This window comes from Balaenoptera musculus, chromosome 8 (genome assembly GCF_009873245.2).
Source record: "Balaenoptera musculus isolate JJ_BM4_2016_0621 chromosome 8, mBalMus1.pri.v3, whole genome shotgun sequence".
Taxonomy (NCBI): domain Eukaryota; kingdom Metazoa; phylum Chordata; class Mammalia; order Artiodactyla; family Balaenopteridae; genus Balaenoptera; species Balaenoptera musculus.
This window is the reverse complement of record NC_045792.1, coordinates 8,033,241-8,050,601: the sequence shown is the minus strand read 5'-3', so window position 1 is coordinate 8,050,601 and position 17,361 is coordinate 8,033,241. Positions and strand designations below refer to the sequence as shown.

At 42.6% G+C, this 17,361-nt stretch overlaps 1 protein-coding gene across 1 annotated transcript; it reads left to right on the top strand.

Annotated features, from left to right (window-relative positions):
- The first annotated feature begins 11,858 nt into the window (after positions 1 to 11,858).
- Positions 11,859 to 17,156, top strand: LOC118898805 (secreted seminal-vesicle Ly-6 protein 1-like). The gene is made up of 3 exons (XM_036859375.1): positions 11,859 to 11,922; positions 16,155 to 16,268; positions 17,032 to 17,156. Exons 1-3 carry the CDS (start codon positions 11,859 to 11,861, stop codon positions 17,154 to 17,156), a joined length of 303 nt encoding a protein of 100 aa, XP_036715270.1.
- The last annotated feature ends 205 nt before the right edge of the window (positions 17,157 to 17,361 follow it).

Sequence of the window (17,361 nt, the reverse complement as noted above, 5' to 3'; positions counted from 1 at the left end):
AGCTATTTTTAATTATCTCACAGTAAGCAATAAATTTGTGGCCCCCCTTTGCTCTAGTCTTTACTCTTGGGGTGACGCAATAAAAGATAAGTGGAAAACTCTCCCACACAAGTGGCTTCATAGTCCACAGGCAAAAGTGGGAGAAAATGGATTTTTGGCCATTTATACACAAGAGAGAGACAGCTGTCCTCAGCCCGTCCTGAAAGGAGGGAGAAAAACTTTTGCTCCCTGGGGATTTCCTGGATTCTCACTGTAATTTTCTGCTAAGTAAATAAAATGTCTCCAGGGGCCATCATGTGTCCTTGGCTTTCTCAGTCTGGAGGTGTCTCTAGTCTCCAGGCCTCCTTCCTGTCTGAAATGTAAATGCCTGAGGGTAAGAGTGCTCCAGTTTTCCTGGCACCTTGAGAGCTTAAGGCAGGGGCCTAGTTCAGGCAGTAACTACTTGGCCCTTTTGTTAACGCAAGTTCATGTGCCCAACGCACAGTGAGGTCAAACAAACTGAAACGTTGGAGTTTGGAGCAGAGAAAGGTTTATTGCAAGGCCATGCGAGGAGATGAGGTGGCTCATGCCCTAAAAAGTCTCGAGCTCCCTGAAGGGTTTTGGCAAATCATTTTTAAAAGCCTGGTTGGGGGTGGGGGGGTGGGTCACAGGGTACGTGATCAGATCTTGCACAATTCTCTGATTGGCTGATGATGAGGGGAAAGGGTGGTGTCACAGGGGTTAACTTTATCAGTTCCCAGACTCCAGGAGGAGGGGGTGAAGACCTGGGGCTATGTGCTCATGGTCATCAACTAGTTCACATCTTCCATTTGGTAGGGGGTTTTCACATCTGGAAAACAACTCAGGAAATCTGCATCAAATACTATTATCTAGGTACTTCAGAGAGGAACTAAAGCAGAGGATATGGGGGGGAAGGCCTGTCCTGGGAAAGTCCCATAGGGTCCTGCTCAGTTACAATTACCCCCTTTTCTTTGATACTCCTCAATCTTGAGGAGAACAAGTTTTGAACAAGAAAAGGGTTAAAGGTTCAGATAAGGAGGTTAATTGTAAATTTGACAGAGGTACCCACATTCCGGCAGACACTGCTTTGAGAATGGCTGGTGGTGTCTGAGTCTGACACAACTACTCCATTTTTACTTCCAGATGCATTTCTCTCCTCAATGGCCAAAGCAGATGTCACTATTAGTGATTTTAATGCTTTTCTAGATATGAGAAGATGTAAGATTTTGGGCTCATAAAATCTTCTAAAAATATCTAACTATCTGAAGACCTGTTCTGCCAGTTTTTCCCGGAGCAAAGAGTGTCTCATTCCTGATCTCCACTCTGAACTCCTTTCAGGGGGTGTTGAAGGTCAGCAGCTGCAATGGAGAGGAAGATGGAAAGTGCCAATTCTCACCCAGCAGGGCCCCTTCATGATCCTGAATTTGACCATGGTTTTGGGGAAATTTCATGACCATCTGTTCCACAGTGCTAAGAATGCTCATTCCAAGGTCTGCTGAAGATTTCATTGGTAGGCCACTCAGTGTGCTATCACTGGATTAGGCCTTAATGCCAAAAGTCTCTGGACCACCTACCTTACCAGTCTCTTATGGTCCAGGAAAATATTCCCTCCTGTTGTTTCTTCCCATATCTAGAATTACATTAGTACAATCATTGATCTCATATGGAACTATATATTATCATTTTATCAGCAGCTCGGTCACACATTTGTTAATGCAAGAAACCACCAAAAAAAGGCAATATAGGTTATAAATTGTTGCAAATATCTCCTGGTTTCAGCCAGACTCAGGAGGGGATATGTTAATTTCTTCTTTTCTGCAGCCATTCACAGGTGGGCTGGGTCAGGATGTTACCTGTGAGCTGAACAAAGGTATTCTAGTTTAACATTCAAGCATGGGGCAGGGTTCCCTGAGATGGACCATTATGTATACTTTAACCTATAGGTAACATCACTTTAGTGATTAACTTGTAGCAAAAGCAAGAGAATATAAAGTTTAAAGTAAAAGAAACAGATCTGATATGGAGTCAGATTTGTCTTCCTTATTATAGTTCCCGGCTGCCAGTGTCCATTCCACAGTCTTGTGGGGAAAGGGGCAATGACCGCCCTTGGCTACTTCCTGCTGTACAGGGGCAATGAAGGGTGATTTTGCAATGGAATTGATCAGCCTTGGGCAGGGAATATTAAACCCCTTAGTGGGCTTCCCTGGTGGCGCAGTGGGGGCTTCCCTGGTGGCGCAGTGGGGGCTTCCCTGGTGGCGCAGTGGTTGAGAATCTGCCTGCTAATGCAGGGGACACGGGTTCGAGCCCTGGTCCGGGAAGATCCCACATGCCGCGGAGCAACTAGGCCCGTGAGCCACAATTACTGAGCCTGCGCGTCTGGAGCCTGTGCTCCGCAACAAGAGAGGCCGCGATAGTGAGAGGCCCGCGCACCGCGATGAAGAGTGGCCCCCGCTTGCCACAACTAGAGAAAGCCCTCGCACAGAAACGAAGATCTAACAAAGCCATAAATAAATAAATAAAATTAAAAAGCAGGGAGCATTTGTCTCCAGTAGTCAATTATTTCTAAAAAAAAAAAAAAAAGATTCAAATCTAGATCATGAAATCCCAAAGCCCGTTATATCATATTAAAACAAAAAACAAACAAAAAAAACCCTTAGTAAAAACACAGATTAAAAGCCAGTAATATTTCAGACAAAACCCAAATGTTGCAATCATATTCATCAGTTTACTCAGTCCCATATAATTAATCCTTTTTACTGACAGTTTTATGAAATCAGTGTTTCCATTAGACTTTTAAAATATCTTACCTAGTTTAGCAGTATGATTTAAAAGTTATCAGAAACCTGTTTTTGTCAGAACATCCTTTCTATGATTCTTCTTGAAGATGTGGCAGTTTTGCAAAGCATCAGCTGAGCTGCATATGAATGATAAAGGTCTTAAAAAGGCAAAGTTAAAGATCTGATTACAATTCTTCTTGGCAAAGAAGCTTATCCAAGTTGTTTCATACAACATTTTAAGATAACAACTAAAATTATAGCATTATATCAGGACGTATACGAATTTCAGAAACTTTATATAATTTCTAGAATGCCTATATTAATAACATTTATTCATACTGTATAATCTTAGGAGGCTTATGACTCATTTGACAATGCTTTCCATGTAATTTAGCATACCAACTAATTCTAGTCAGTTTAATATATATATTCTTTTTCTGAGGTGCCTCAGGGGCCCTCTGAAGCATCCCAAAGCTAGCTGAAGTCAAAAGAACTTTAATTAGAATTTGATAGGAAGTTCATCAAAAATATCAAAAAGTTTTTTAAAAAACATTTGGTCAGATATAATCATAGGTCACTGTGAATACTTAAAAACAAATACAGATCACTGAAAGGCAAGGAAGTTCACACAATCTGTCATCAAAAGCAGCATTCCAAGTAAAATTGTTCTCTTAGCAGAGAGGAACCAAGTCTAGTCCTTCACCAGTCTACTTTTAACATCAAAATCCATTTACCCAATTAAGTTTAATCTAATCTCAGCCTGACCATGCATAAAACTCCTTTTACTCAAAACATATACCCCACTTTCCTACTGTATAGTGAAATGTTTTATTACTTCCAGTAGCTTTAATTACATATTTAAATTAGAATCCCTTAATTTCTAGTGAAAACCAAGAGGCAAGTAATAGTTACCAAAATCTAGAGAGACTATTTTAGATAATTTTCAAAACATAATTATTCCTATAGAGTTTACCTAAAAGCTCTTATCTTGTTTATATTTACTTTAAAGTTTCATCATATCAAGTTGTTTTTCTTGCTGACAAATTTGCAACAGATATAACAAGATTTCATTAAACTTCTATTAAACCTAGGTGCAGTGAAATTATTATACTTAATGTTGATGACTCTAAAGACATGTCTATATTAATTAGATCAACAATCTTAAACATTATTACCAGGTATTAATTTAATAGTGAATATTTCCCAGTTCATGTGAACCTGAAACTCATTTAGCTTAATTGCTCTTGTTTTTAGGATTGTTTGATTTGGCAGTGCTTACTTTTCTTTAAGCCAATCAATCTCATTTACAAATTAACCTCAGCAATGTTATCCAAAGACAAAGACACATACAGACACACAAACAGGGAGACCTCACAGTTCTCATTTTAAAATTTCAGCCCTGAGTCAGGTAGAGCAGTGTAAAACCCATCAGTTTACAAGAGAGGTTGGATTAAAATTAGGTTTCTGGCAGATGGAACAAATCAAGCTCACTCGGATGGCTAAGTATTTACAGAAAAGACACTTAGGATTTCTATTTACCCTTGACAAGTCAATTTCTAAATTACTTTTCCCTCTTTTCAAAATTTGCTTTTTAAAAATATGGCAGAGATGAAGTTTCCTGAGAAGACCAGATAGGACATTTGCATCTCAAAGGTACAGGCAAGTTTCTCCTAGGATGACTTTGTTTCCCCTTTGTTTAATACTTACAAGTCTCTTAAGATAAATAGGGAACGTTTGGGGAGTGGTACAAGCATTGCTGGGCATTGGATTATTTTTAGAGCCACATCTCTGGTCCTGTAAAGACTAGAGTTGTAAAACAAGGACAGTTTGGTTTTTCTTTTTTTTCAAAGAATTGGGTGGCTCCTCATTTAGCTTAGGGGAGAAGGCCTCCCCCCAGAATTCCTATCAGGCTCTGATTATCAGCTATGATTCATTTAGTTAGACCAGTGGCCTCCCATTTTGGTAATCTATTTACAAACAATTTTGGGGATCTTCCTTAGGTTTAAGAAATTTGTACTTTATATTTAGACAATCTATAACCATTTTTACTTAATAATCATTGGCTGGGTATCTTCAGCCAAGCCCAGAACCTTGATATTCCACATTCCAGGGTCTACTAAGGCTTCTATTTTAGCTTCAGATTTTATCTGTTCCTTTCTGCGTTCTGTTAGAACAATTTGGTGATGTTTCTTGTCCCTCAAGAAACAGAGTGGCCCCTAACTTAGTTAATAAATCTCTTCCCATTAAAGGGATGGGACAATCAGGCATGGACAGAAAGGAATATAAAAACAGCTGGCCATTGATCTTGCACAAAAGGGGTTCCAGGAAAGTGTGCCCCTGCCTTTTCCCTGACAACCCCCATTACATACTCTTTATGGTTGCTAAGGTTTCCAGTCTTTTGGGTTAAGACCAAAAAGGTTGCACCAGTATTCTTTTGCATATTTCTCTGGGTGCATTCAGCATTTTTGGGTATATCCCTATTATTGAAAACTGAATAAGCCAATTGGAACAAATCGTTCATTAGAGTCCGAGGACCAGCAATTGTTTTCTGAATTTTGTGCCTGATGTCTAGGGCAGACTGGGCTATGAAATGCATAGCCAAAAGTGCCTGACCCTGTTGGACCTCTTTCACCCTTTTATAATTAACAGATTTACTGTAAGTTTCTTCATACCCTTATGAAGCTTATGAATTAAAGTTTAGCTGAGGGAACATTCCCAGCAGTTTGAATGTTATTCCTGCATCCCTTTTTCCAGTACCAAGCAACACAGATTGATTAGATAAGTTCCAGAGAACCCAGGTAAATCATTTACATCTCAAAGGCACAGGAAGAGAAATGCAAATTCCTCTTCTAACTACTTACACCAAACCCAGCCATCTTGGGCTATTTTCAGGGAGCTTTCTTTTTTCCAGTTCCCAAATATCCACCTCAGTTTAAAGAAACAAATACGATAATACATATCATCTGCTCACATTTGCATGACCCTCTTTCAGCAAAACCAGGAAGAGAAAATGGGATTTGGACTCAGGTACCAAGACACTCATTCACAGACACACACATACCCCCAAGATAAAAGCAATTGCAAAAGACCCACTTTGATATAATAGCCAAGCCATTAGGGGCCTTTGCTTTCCAGATCTCAGGGAGTATTGAGACATTTTCTTTCATTTAGGGAGCATAGCTAAAGATCTCTTAGTTTTAAAAAAGTACGCTAGGGGACTATAAGATGGAACAGAGCTCTGATCACCCATACTTAATTATTCACGGTCAGTGTTATCAAATATCAAGCAAACAGCAATTCAAATCGGTCTCTCAGGGTCACAGTTCCCTAGCCCCCCAAAAAAGGAAGATTCCCAACCAGTGCCCCATCAGTCCAAAAGGGGAGAACCCCAACCAATGCCCCATTGGAGATGAAGCTGAACGAATGATCATGGCTAGTTCAAAAGGGAAAATCTCAACCAGTGCTCCACCACAGGCGAAACCTATGCAATAGGGAAGGATACCCTGGTGTCGTCACACATGAGCCCCATTATTCACCAAAGACATCTCAACTGGCCAATGCAAGTACTAACACGCATATAAACCACAAACTCATGGTCCCACAAACAAAGAATCAGACGAGGCATAGCCAGAAAGAATGGACTATGAGTGGCTCACCCCAAAATGATACACACAAAACCACAAACAACTAAGCTACAGTCACACAGACAGAAAATCAGAAGAGGTGTAGTCCAAAATTCCACTTCCACTCCCAAACGGAGGCCTCCAAACAAATTGGCAAGCCTGGCTCTCAAGAAGCAAATGAACTGGTTCCCAAATTGGGTAGAGTCCAACAACAATTCCCCTCTCCAACAGAGTACCCCAATCAAACAAATTGGCTTGTCCTGTAAAGGAAAAGCCCAAATTGAGGGGGGATTATGTTCCTGGTTGTACACACCGGAGTGACTTACCCTCAAGTGGCTCCCTTCCCACAAGGGAAGCAGCCCAAATGGAGTGGAGAGAATTCCCAGCCTGCGCAAGCTGGAGTGACTCACCCAATGACACGGAATGTGGACCACAGCTCCAGATGTTTCTCGGCTCCAAACAGCCTCGTGCCATGGGCAGCCAACGCTTGTTGGGGACAGTCCCTCCAAGATCCCTGGAGTGAAATGGGCTCCAGCAGCTGCTGGAGGCTCAGGGAAGGGGCTGCCCCAGGCCAGGGTTGACCAGCCACGGGAACAGACTCCTGGCTGGCTCATCAAAATTGTTAACGAAGGTTCATGTGCCTGATGCACAGTGAGGTCAAACAAACTGAAATGTCAGAGTTTGGAGCAGAGAAAGGTTTATGGCAAGGCCATTCAAGGAGACGAGGTGGCTCATGCCCCAAAAAGCCTCGAGCTCCCCGAAGGGTTTTGGCAAAGCATTTTTAAAAGCCAGGTGATGGAGAGGAGGTCACAGGGTATGGTGTTTGGATCCTGTACAATTCTCTGATTGGCTGATGATGAGGGAACAGAGTGGTGTCACAGGGGTTAACTTTATCAGTCCTTAGGCTCTGGGAGGCCTGGAGCTATGTGCTCATGGTCATCAAGTAGTTCACATCTTCCATTTGGTGGGGGGTTTTTCACATCTGGAAAACAACTCAGGAAATTTGCATCAAATACTATTATCTAGGTACTTCAGAGAAGAGCTAAAGCAGAAGATATGGGGGCAAGGCCTGTCCCAGCAAGGCCCCATAGGTTCCTGCTCAGTTACACTTTGAGAGAGATAAGGGAAGATTGTTGCTTATTATTCTCCTGAATCAGAGCAATTAAGTAAACAAGTAATTAGAGATCTAATTCTTATGGTTCATGAAAAGTGAAATGTTTCTAGGAGAGTGAGAGCAAACATTTTTTATCTTTAAACTGTACACATGTCCAGGTCCCAACTGTATACATGTACATGTCTGGACCTTTTATAGAAGCAGTAAGGAATCCAGGGAACAATTATTTCCCAACAACACATTAAAAATCATTTCTAATATATGTATGAGACAAAAAAACTACTTTTTTTTCCTTTCAGCATCTTTCATTGGGATGCATTTTATATATAGTATATATTATTCAGTAGAAATCTCTCTCTTAGTCTGGAGAACAACCCAGAGGATGAGATGCTGATTACCACCCTCCCACCCCTTACCCTCTGCACTGGCTGTCCATCTGGGAATGTCTCTATTTCACCTTCATTTTTGAAAGATGAATTTTGTGAATGTAGGATTCTTGGTTGACAGTTTTTTTTTCTTTCAGCAGTTTAAATTTGTCATCCCATCTTCTCTGGCCCCCACTATTTCTAAAGAGAAGTCAGCTTTTAACCTTATTGAGGGAATCCCTTGTATGTCATGAGTCATTTTTTTTCATGCTGTTTACAAGATGTTTTTTGGCCTTTTAACATTTTTACTATGATATGCCTAGGTGCAAATCTCTCGTGTTCATCCTACTAAGAATTTGTTGAACTTTCTGGATGATGTATCAATCAAGGTTCCTCAGAGAAATAGAACCGATCATATAATTTTATATTTGTTAAATGTGACATCTAGGATGTCTCATGGGAAGTTTCTTTCCCCAGAGAAATGCTATATTTCCTGCCATATCAGTAAACAAAGGATGTCACAGTCATCAGAGATTGCAGCCACCATTGGTGAGCTGGTGAGCACTGAGGGAACTCAGGAAGGAGAAGAATACCTGCCATCTAACAGCCATCAGACTGCAGCCACTCCCCACGGTGAGCCCTGAGGAAGCTCAGGATGTGAAAACACAGGATACTGGCCCCAGATAGCTGAGGTGCATATCAAAGGAATGATTTCAGTGAGCCCAGACTCTTGCATCTTCCCATTTACAGAAAAGTGCTAAATTCCTTAATTTGCAACATCTGGTTTTCTTTAATTAACAATAATCTTTTGACGTTCAGACTACCTGCCCTTCTTGCAAAACTCCTATATATCCTGGCTCCCCCCACACTTCCTCAGAGCAGTTGCCTCCTGGGCTTAAAGTCCTAAAACTTTCTGCCGAATAAAACATAACTCTCAACTTTTAGGTTGTGTGTATTTTTTTCGGTTGAAACCCCCTACCCCAGCTTTACTGAGGTATAATTAATAATAAAAATTATGTATATTTAAAAGTTACAACATGATGATTTCATATATGTATACATTGTGAAATGATTACCACAATCAAGCTAATTAAAACATCTGTCTTACAAGTTATCCGTGTGTGTGTGTGTGTGTGTGTGTGTATGTGTGGTAAGAACCCTTAAGATCTACTCTCTTAGCAAGTTTCAAATATACAATACAGTTTTATTAAGTATAGTCACCATGCTACACATTAGATCTCCAGAACTTAGACATCTTATAATAAAAATTTGACCATCTCCCCATCCACTCCTCCCATACCCCCCCACAATCAAAGGCAGTTATTATTGCCTGTTTTTTGTTTTTTTTTTTTAATGTGTGTGGGTCATACTTTCCTGTTTCTTTGCATGTCTCATAATTTTGGGTTGAAAACTGAACACTTTAGGTAAATTATTGTAGTAACTCTGGATATTGATTCCTGCTGTTTTATCTTACCTCTCCAGGCTTGTTGTTGTTGTTGTTGTCATTTTCCTGTTTATTTGTTTAGTGACTTGGCTGAACTATTTTAGTGAAATCTATTTTCCCTGCAGTGTGACAGCTTTGATGTCACCCCTCAGAGGGCACAGGCTGGTGCATGGTCACAGTCATCCTGGGATGAGAGTGGTCTACCAGGGCTCTTTGGGACCATCTCTTTCCCTGATCCTCTGTGATTGTCTGCCTCTATTTGTGTCACACCAAGCTGTGGGCTCCATGACTAACTGGCTGATGGCTCTATTAACAATGACCTAGGACACGAAAAGCTTCATTGTCTGATCCAATTAATTTCAGATCCCTTTTACAAAGGTCACTTTTCAGGCCAATCTTTCATATTTGTTCTGCTCCCAGTAGGATTTTTCTTAGCTGTTTCTTTCTCTAGTTCTCTCTGGTAAACTAGCTAACCTACAGTTTAACGTGTTGCTTGCAGGGAGATAAGAGTCTCTTCTTTAATTGCTTACCACCAAAATCTCCATTGTTTTTGAAGATGCCCTTATTCTTGAAAGTCCCCACACTCTGTTTAAAATAAAGTTTGTTCCTTTGGGGAGAACTTCAGATTCTTAAGTTCCTATGGACTGCCCCTCTCCCTTGGCAAAACCTCTAAGCCCAGAGTTTGTGGAGGGGCAGAGGCCTACTTAGCCAAGAGCTACATCCCTGCTTTCCAAGCAAGGTACTGTGGAGGGGGAGTAGCCTTTGGTCTTCTTGTCTTGCCTCTCCTGAAATGGAATCTCTGCCATAGCTGAGGATAATTGGGACCCAATATTATCAGACTGCCACACCTAGGTTAGAGGCTCTGCTTTCTGGTGGGGAGCATGCTTGGTGGACTAAGGGACACACTTGTCTTGGCCATACTTGCAGGAATTTAGCTTCTACAACTTGGAACTACGATGCTTGAGGAATGCTAGTGGTCTGAACCTCCCAGTGAGATGCCATGTCCCTCCACTGGGAGCTGGGGGAAAGAATGCCCCATTTTCTTGGCCATACCTTCCCAGAGTGGAACTTCTTTCATGCAGACCTGTGCAAGTTATGGTTCAGATGCCACACATTCTCACTGTTCCTATTGAGATTTAGTACATTTTCTTGAAAAAAAAAATGTTTCTTGATTTGCTGTATGCCCTTAGGACATTTTTCAGAGATTTAAAATGATTGTTTTAAAAATAACTTTTGCCAGTTATAGTTGTTTCATTGGATGGGGTGGGGATGGGTCTGCAGACCTCCTCCTGACACCATTCTGGAAAGAGAGTTCTCCACTGGCTGTAATCTAGCATCCAGAATAGAAAATAACATTTTTATTTAAAAAGGAATAGTGAGATGAAAAACTGACAACAAGAACTCTGGGTTGCTTGTAGTATAGATCTTGAAGATGGAGAAATGGAGAAATACTCCATTTTGCTCCTGTTTGCCAAAACATTAAAAAGCAAATGCAGATGTGCTTCATTTCCAAGAAAGGAGACAATAATACTGAGACAGGCTGGGACCTGGGACCTAGGACCCTTTGCTGCAGTGCTTGCACCTGGACAAATGTCTCCTCCAGCAACAAAATACAAAGAAACTATAAGGGACTAAAAATAACTGTGTGCATGTGCAGTTGGGGCAGATTATGGACAAAAAGATACAAAGAGACCAAAAGCACAACTGCCACTTCTGAAGAGCCGGGAGCAAAAGCAGGGTCCTACGCATAGCCCCTGCACACAACACCACCAAAGGGGTGGGCAGACCACCTAAGCCACCCCTCCAGCCTGACCCCTGGACCCACCCCTACCCTCACCCCCTATAAGGAACCAGCTCACCTCTTCTGAGTGAGCAAGTGATCAAGGGAACGTGTTGCTAGTTCTCACTTTCCCCTGCTGCAGCAGGGGCCCCAATAAAGCCTTGCCTGAATTTCTTGTCTGGCCTCTGATCAATTTCTTTTGATTAAGGAAGGCCAAGAACCCTGGTTGGTAACACTACCACCAAAATCTATTTGTGTCCAGCCTGCACTTTACGAAGTCTAAGCATGTGTTTATTTCCCTAGGCTTATTTTAATAAGAGAGTATCCTTAATAAGAGTATTTTTATTCACACCATACTTCAGTAGTTCCTTTAAATATGGCAAACCACTTAGATGATAAAACATCACTAACTCAATTGAATTCCCAAATCCTTAGGCAATGTAAGTCAGACTCTAGTCTTCCATTTTACAATTGTGAAATGGAGACACAAAAGAGCCAGCTCTTCTTACATAACTTGGCTCCCTCAGTAGGGCCAGTGGAGGTGAGCAGGGCCAATAACGCTGAAAGGAATGCAGGGCCCCAGTTCCTTCAGGGACCCTATTTGCTCTTTGTCTGGGGAAGTACAGCCCTTTGCCTGGGCTGCTATTGGCTGCTCCTCCCAGCCTGGAATTATAAAGCCATATCTCAGAGGCTCTCGAGGCCTGTGGTTCTATCCTGCCTTCTGTAAATCTTTGGGGCTGGGGCCAAATCCAGAGATGGGTAAGGGCCTCCTGCTGCTGCTGCTGGTGGTCCTGTCCTCACTGCTGGGATTCCTGCAAGGTGAGCCCTCTGGGGAGCATGTAGGAGGGCAATGGGGACTGAGGAGAACCTGGGTGAGTGGCAGGTTATGTTTCCAGGCACTGCCTCTCTCTTTGACTCTTTGTCTGCCTGCCTTGACATTAGAATGTCCAACAGATAAGACAACCATAAACATTTTACAATTTAATCTGGGGCATTCTGTTTTTGTAGGAATACATTTCAATATCTTTTTGCTTGAAAGTCTGTTTTTCATAACTTCAACTGGTTAAACATTTTTTGAAAGCTGAAATACTTGGGTACTCCATTTGTTGACTACTTTAAGATTTCAAACTGTTGGGGTTATACTGTAGAAACAGGATGGACCCTCACCCAAACTTGGATCAGATGTCAAAACTGATGATGTCACATATGCACCAGGAGGGTATGAAAAGGTTTATTACTTACCTAATGAGGCTTTCTCAGGAGAGCAGGGCTTACTGCCAGGTGTCTTAAGATGGCTTGAGGGAGCAGAGAAAGGAGACTCGAATTTCTATGGTGGTGAGGGGGACAGACAGGGCAAGGGTTCCTGCATTCAGGTAGGGGCTTGTGTGGTTTGAAACTCCCACCAGTGGTAAAGGAGGGAGCTCCTGAGGCCCAGATGTGGGGCACAGGGGAGAGACTTCAAGGCTGCCAGCTGTGAAACATCAAAAAATGGAATCAGAAACTCTACTACCTGACCAAAATGCAACCGATATTTGCGGGACCTTTTACGAAGTGTTCATTACTGTTGTAGAAAACTTAGATTGAATCACAATGTAGTTCCTTAGAAGCTAAACCATTTTCAGATCTGCTTGATGACAGGGAGCAGGGAGAAATTTTGCTAAAGACTATTTTTTATTCCACATCACAAAACTTTTACAGTTCAGTTACTTTACCTGTGGGTGTGTATGTGCACATACATATATAATATATAAAATATATATTTTCATATATATAATTCATAATATAACATATTCTATATGTTATATATTTTAACCTTTATAATATATAACATTAAAATATATAAAGTATTTACATATATATATATTTATATTCATATACTATCTGGTTTGGACACAGGACAAAATTCAGAATTATGTGTGCATCAAAACCAACTATAAGGGCATTTTTTGCTCTCTGGGGTCTCAATTAAGTAAAAACTTTTTTTTTTTTTTTTGCTGCAATATTATATTCTACCAGCATTTGCATTTATTCTTTCACAGTAAAAAGAAATGATTTTATGTTCTATGTGGACTTTTAAATTTATTATAGCATTCACAAAAAGTCAGGTGTTTCACCTTCTACAGAATATACTTTCATAGCTTTTATTTGATTCCATGATTGATTGAAAACTGGAATGATCATTGGCATTAACAGGCATCATTTGTTTCCAATGTCCTTCTTCAGCAAACGGAATCAGCCTGTTAATAGTCAATGTTTTGTTTGTTTTGTAAAAGCACAAGAAGACTCAGAATAAAAAAATATAAAAAAATAATGTAGAAGAACACACATTTGATCTAAATGAAAATCCATCATCCTGGCTTGTGCTTCCCTCTGAAGCTGATAGGAGTAAAAATCATTTGTCTGGAAGGTGATCCCAGGAAATACCAGGAGGGGCGTGGGGAAGTAAGACAGAATATGCAAGGAAGTTAATAAGCTGGGCACCATGGTGGGCAAATGGAATCCATCCTGCTGGGAATTCTGGAGGACAGTGTAGAGGATCCAACTCATGGGTGAGAAAGTTGGAGTATTCATCCCCCGATTCCCCATCTCTTCTTGGGGGAGGGATGCTCCCAGGGGCATCTGCTCTACACTGTTCCAGCTGCCCTGTATGCACAGCAAGTGTGTCCTACAGTCCCCTGTCAGAGTCACAAGTGTTGCAGTCACAAGCATGTGGAGGTGAAGGCTGAGGGCTACGGGGAGGGCGATGGGAATTACACTTGCTTCAGACAGTGATATGTGAGAAGCCTCTGTTGCAGCTGCACAAGTGAAATCATCCTAGGGCACAGCCTTCTTCAAATAACTACTAACTTTCAAAAGAGCCACTGAAATTCTTAAGCAGATTTGTATCTTTAGGAGGTTTTCATGGGATCAGGGACAGCACAGGCCCAGGGGCGATGGTAAATATTGACAGACAGGCTGTTCAAGTTATACAGTCATCATTAAGTTTAGAGGAAGAGGAATTGAGTGCTCAGTTTTCTAATGAGTGTGCACTTTTCAAAGTTCACTCCAGGTGAAAAGCTTTATTACAAGATAAAAATGTGTGAGTAAATAAAAAAATGTATAGTTTCAGATTTAAACTACACAAAAAATGATGAGGCCGTGGCAAGCACATTGAAATGACCTTCTTTTTGTTCTGCTGTAGGTTTCCCAGTCCCTGTTTCCCACATAAATATTTCATTTATACTTGACCTTTAATTTCTCACATTTTGCATGGATTCGGTTGACTTGTGGCTTCCTTCCAGTTTCCACTATCTTTCTTAGCCCTCTCTTACTCTCTTTCTTTAAAATCTATTGTCTGCACAGCTGGCAGAGTGAAAATGCAAAACATAAACCAGTTAATGTCATTCTCTATTGAAAAACCTCTGATGGCTTCCTCCAACTTTGAATAAAATCCCAGTTCTTACAATGGCCTAAACTGTCCTGTCCAAATAAGATATAAGCTGAGCTACAGATGTTATTTTAAATCTTCTAGTAGGCATATTAAAAAAATAAGAAATGTGTAAAATTAACTTTAATAGTATTTATTTAACCCAATACATCTAAAATATTATTTCAGCATGTAATCAACATCAAAGTTACTGATGAGCAATTAAAATTTTTTTGTGTGCTAAGTGTTTGAAATTGACCTACAGCCCATCTGTTTGGACTACTCGCATTTCACAACAGCCATGTTAAGTCCCGTGGATACCATGTACAACAGTGCGGGTCTAAGCAGATACGTGCTTATGGTCTGGTCTCTACCGACCTCTTCAGTCCCACTTTATAATATTCTCACCCTTTTCCACTTTACCTGTGCTGTTCTTTTTGTTTCTCAAACTGGCCAGGCTAATTCCGTCTCAGAACCTTTCTGTGCACTTGCCGGTGGATCTTCCTGGACCAGTTTCCCAACTTCTCCCAGCCGTTTAAGTAGTTAGCTTTAAAAAAAAGATCATTCAGGTTTGAGCTTAAATCACCCTTGAGAAAGCTTTTCTGCCTCCCCAAGGTCTCCCCACGCTGTCTCCTCCATGTTTCCTCCATCTCATCATCTTCACGAGTCACCAGGACCTGAAATAACCTTTCTTATTTTTTCATTGTCAGTCATTTTCCCCATTTATTTTTTTAGTGTTTAAATAAGTGGAATGCATGTTTCAATGCTCCTTCAGCACTCAATTCCCAACACCTGGAATACTGCCTCCCACACACCAGGTGCTCACTGTTTGGTGAATAGGGACCACTGGGTGCTCATCCCAAGGAGGAGGCTCCAGGGCAAGTGTTTGTCCGGAAGCTCCCTCCCTCCTTCCCTCCTTCCTCCCCCCTCCCTCCCTCTCTTCCTTCCTCCCTTCTTCCCTTCCTCCGTTCCTCCCCTCCTCTCCTCCTCTCCTCAATCTCCCCCTGGCTTGCCTCACTCTCTAACTTCCTATCTTCTCTTTTACTTCCCATCCGCCTCCTCCCACCCGTCCTTTCTCTCCCCTCCCTGCCCCCTTCAACTCTCCTTTTAGGCTGAGTCCTGGCGTTCTCCTAGGAGCCCCGACTCCTCAGATGAAAGGGAGAGTGGAGGGTGGGGCTCTGTGTGAAGGAGGGCGCGGGGAGGCTCTGTGAAGCTGCAGCCAGGACGGAGCAGGGGTGGGCAGTGCCGACTTCACAGCTCCAACCATCACCTGTTCTGCTCCTGCAGATGCCATTCACATGGAACATTTTCAGTGGTGCCCCCTGGTGTTGGGGTGATAATCAGTTGGCAAGTGGGGTCGATGGAGCTGCAGTGAAGGACTTGACCTCACTCCTCCAGCAGCACAGCCCATCCCTGGGAGGACAGGGAGAGCCCTCTGCGCTCAGGTGCAGCCCCTGTGCCTAGAGGCGCACACGCCTCCTCCCAGGTGTAAGCCAAGCGCGGAGAAACGACCTGCTTTCAGCACATTCGTCGGGCGCTGGGAGCCGGTCAGTGTCCAGGCGCACTTGGGTCACAGGTGTGCTCCCTCCTGAGCAGCCGGGACGCTGGGCCGGAAGAGCCTTATTATTCCTCTTTGACTTTCCAGCTCTAGAATGTTTCCAGTGTCACCGAGTCAACGCCAGTGGGGTTTGCGAGAGCGGGGAAAGCTTCTGCCAGACGCAAGGCAGCCAGCAGTGCTTCCTGAGGAAGGTCTACGCAGGTAGGTGGGGCCTGAGAAGTCTCCTGGGTGACCTTTGCCAGAGGTTAGGGGCTGGCAGTGAGTGTTCAGGGTGTGGGGATAGTAGGAACCCTCCATGAGACCCCATGAGAGCCTGGGCCCCAAGAACAAGGCAGGGTGCCTGTAGGACTCAGGGAAGTGACCCCTCAGGAACCGTGGGAGTAGGAACTGCATAGAAAAGGGGCTGGTTTTCTTTTCTTAACCTAGTGAAACATTTCATCTGGTTGTGGGCATGGGCTGCCACTCGCTATTAATTGGGATGGTGACCTGTAAGCAAAGTAGGGAGTTTAGCTCCTGAGGGTAATGGGAACTGGGCTGCTGAAATTCCTCTGAGCGGGACCTGACTGTGATGGGCTTTTGGGGAGCTAGGGACATAGATTGGGGGAGAAATGGGCAGGGTGGAGAGGGCAATTTCTATTCATCCTCTCTGCCCTCTCTTGTGTGGAGGGAATGGATTGAACTCTAATACACAGAACTTGCAGAGCTATTTTAGGAGAGCCCACTAGGGGGCCCTACCTCCAGCATCTCATTCCCAGGAGGCAGACATTCACCCTACCAGGAGCATGAGTCCTCCATGGAATGCTATTTTCCCCTCATTCTTGATTAGTTGGTTGATGCATTGATCCTGTGATTTCTTTCAGGAATATTTACTGAGCTGCATATCAGGATATACTGGGCCCCATACCCATGGGCCTGCAACCTGGGTTCTGGGGCCTCACTTGCCCTCTTCTCTGTCCCTTTCCAGGTGACACCATTTCTTATGGATACCAGGGTTGTAGCAGCCTATGTGTTCCTATGAAGCTCTTTAAACTCAGTGTTACTGTGGAATTTAGATGCTGCCATGACTCACCTCTCTGCAACAAGTTCTAAAGACAGGGCCCAGCTTTTGCCCTGATGCGGTGGATGAAGCTAAGTTAGGATCCCTTTCAACCACCACAGTCTCCAAGACTCTGTGATCTGAATGTGGGTCCCCTATGAGAAGCAGCCTCAGACTTGTTCTGTTTTGAGGCCCCCTTTCCTTTCCTTCATTGCAAGATGCCCCAGCAATAATTTTTGAAACCAAATTGGGGTGAAG

Coding starts and splice junctions, on each gene's coding strand:
- LOC118898805 (XM_036859375.1), top strand. CDS start 11,859: ATGGGTAAGGGCCTCCTGCTGCTGCTGCTGGTGGTCCTGTCCTCACTG. Junction 11,923..16,154: donor ACTGCTGGGATTCCTGCAAG/GTGAGCCCTCTG, acceptor TTGACTTTCCAG/CTCTAGAATGTTTCCAGTGT. Junction 16,269..17,031: donor CCTGAGGAAGGTCTACGCAG/GTAGGTGGGGCC, acceptor GTCCCTTTCCAG/GTGACACCATTTCTTATGGA.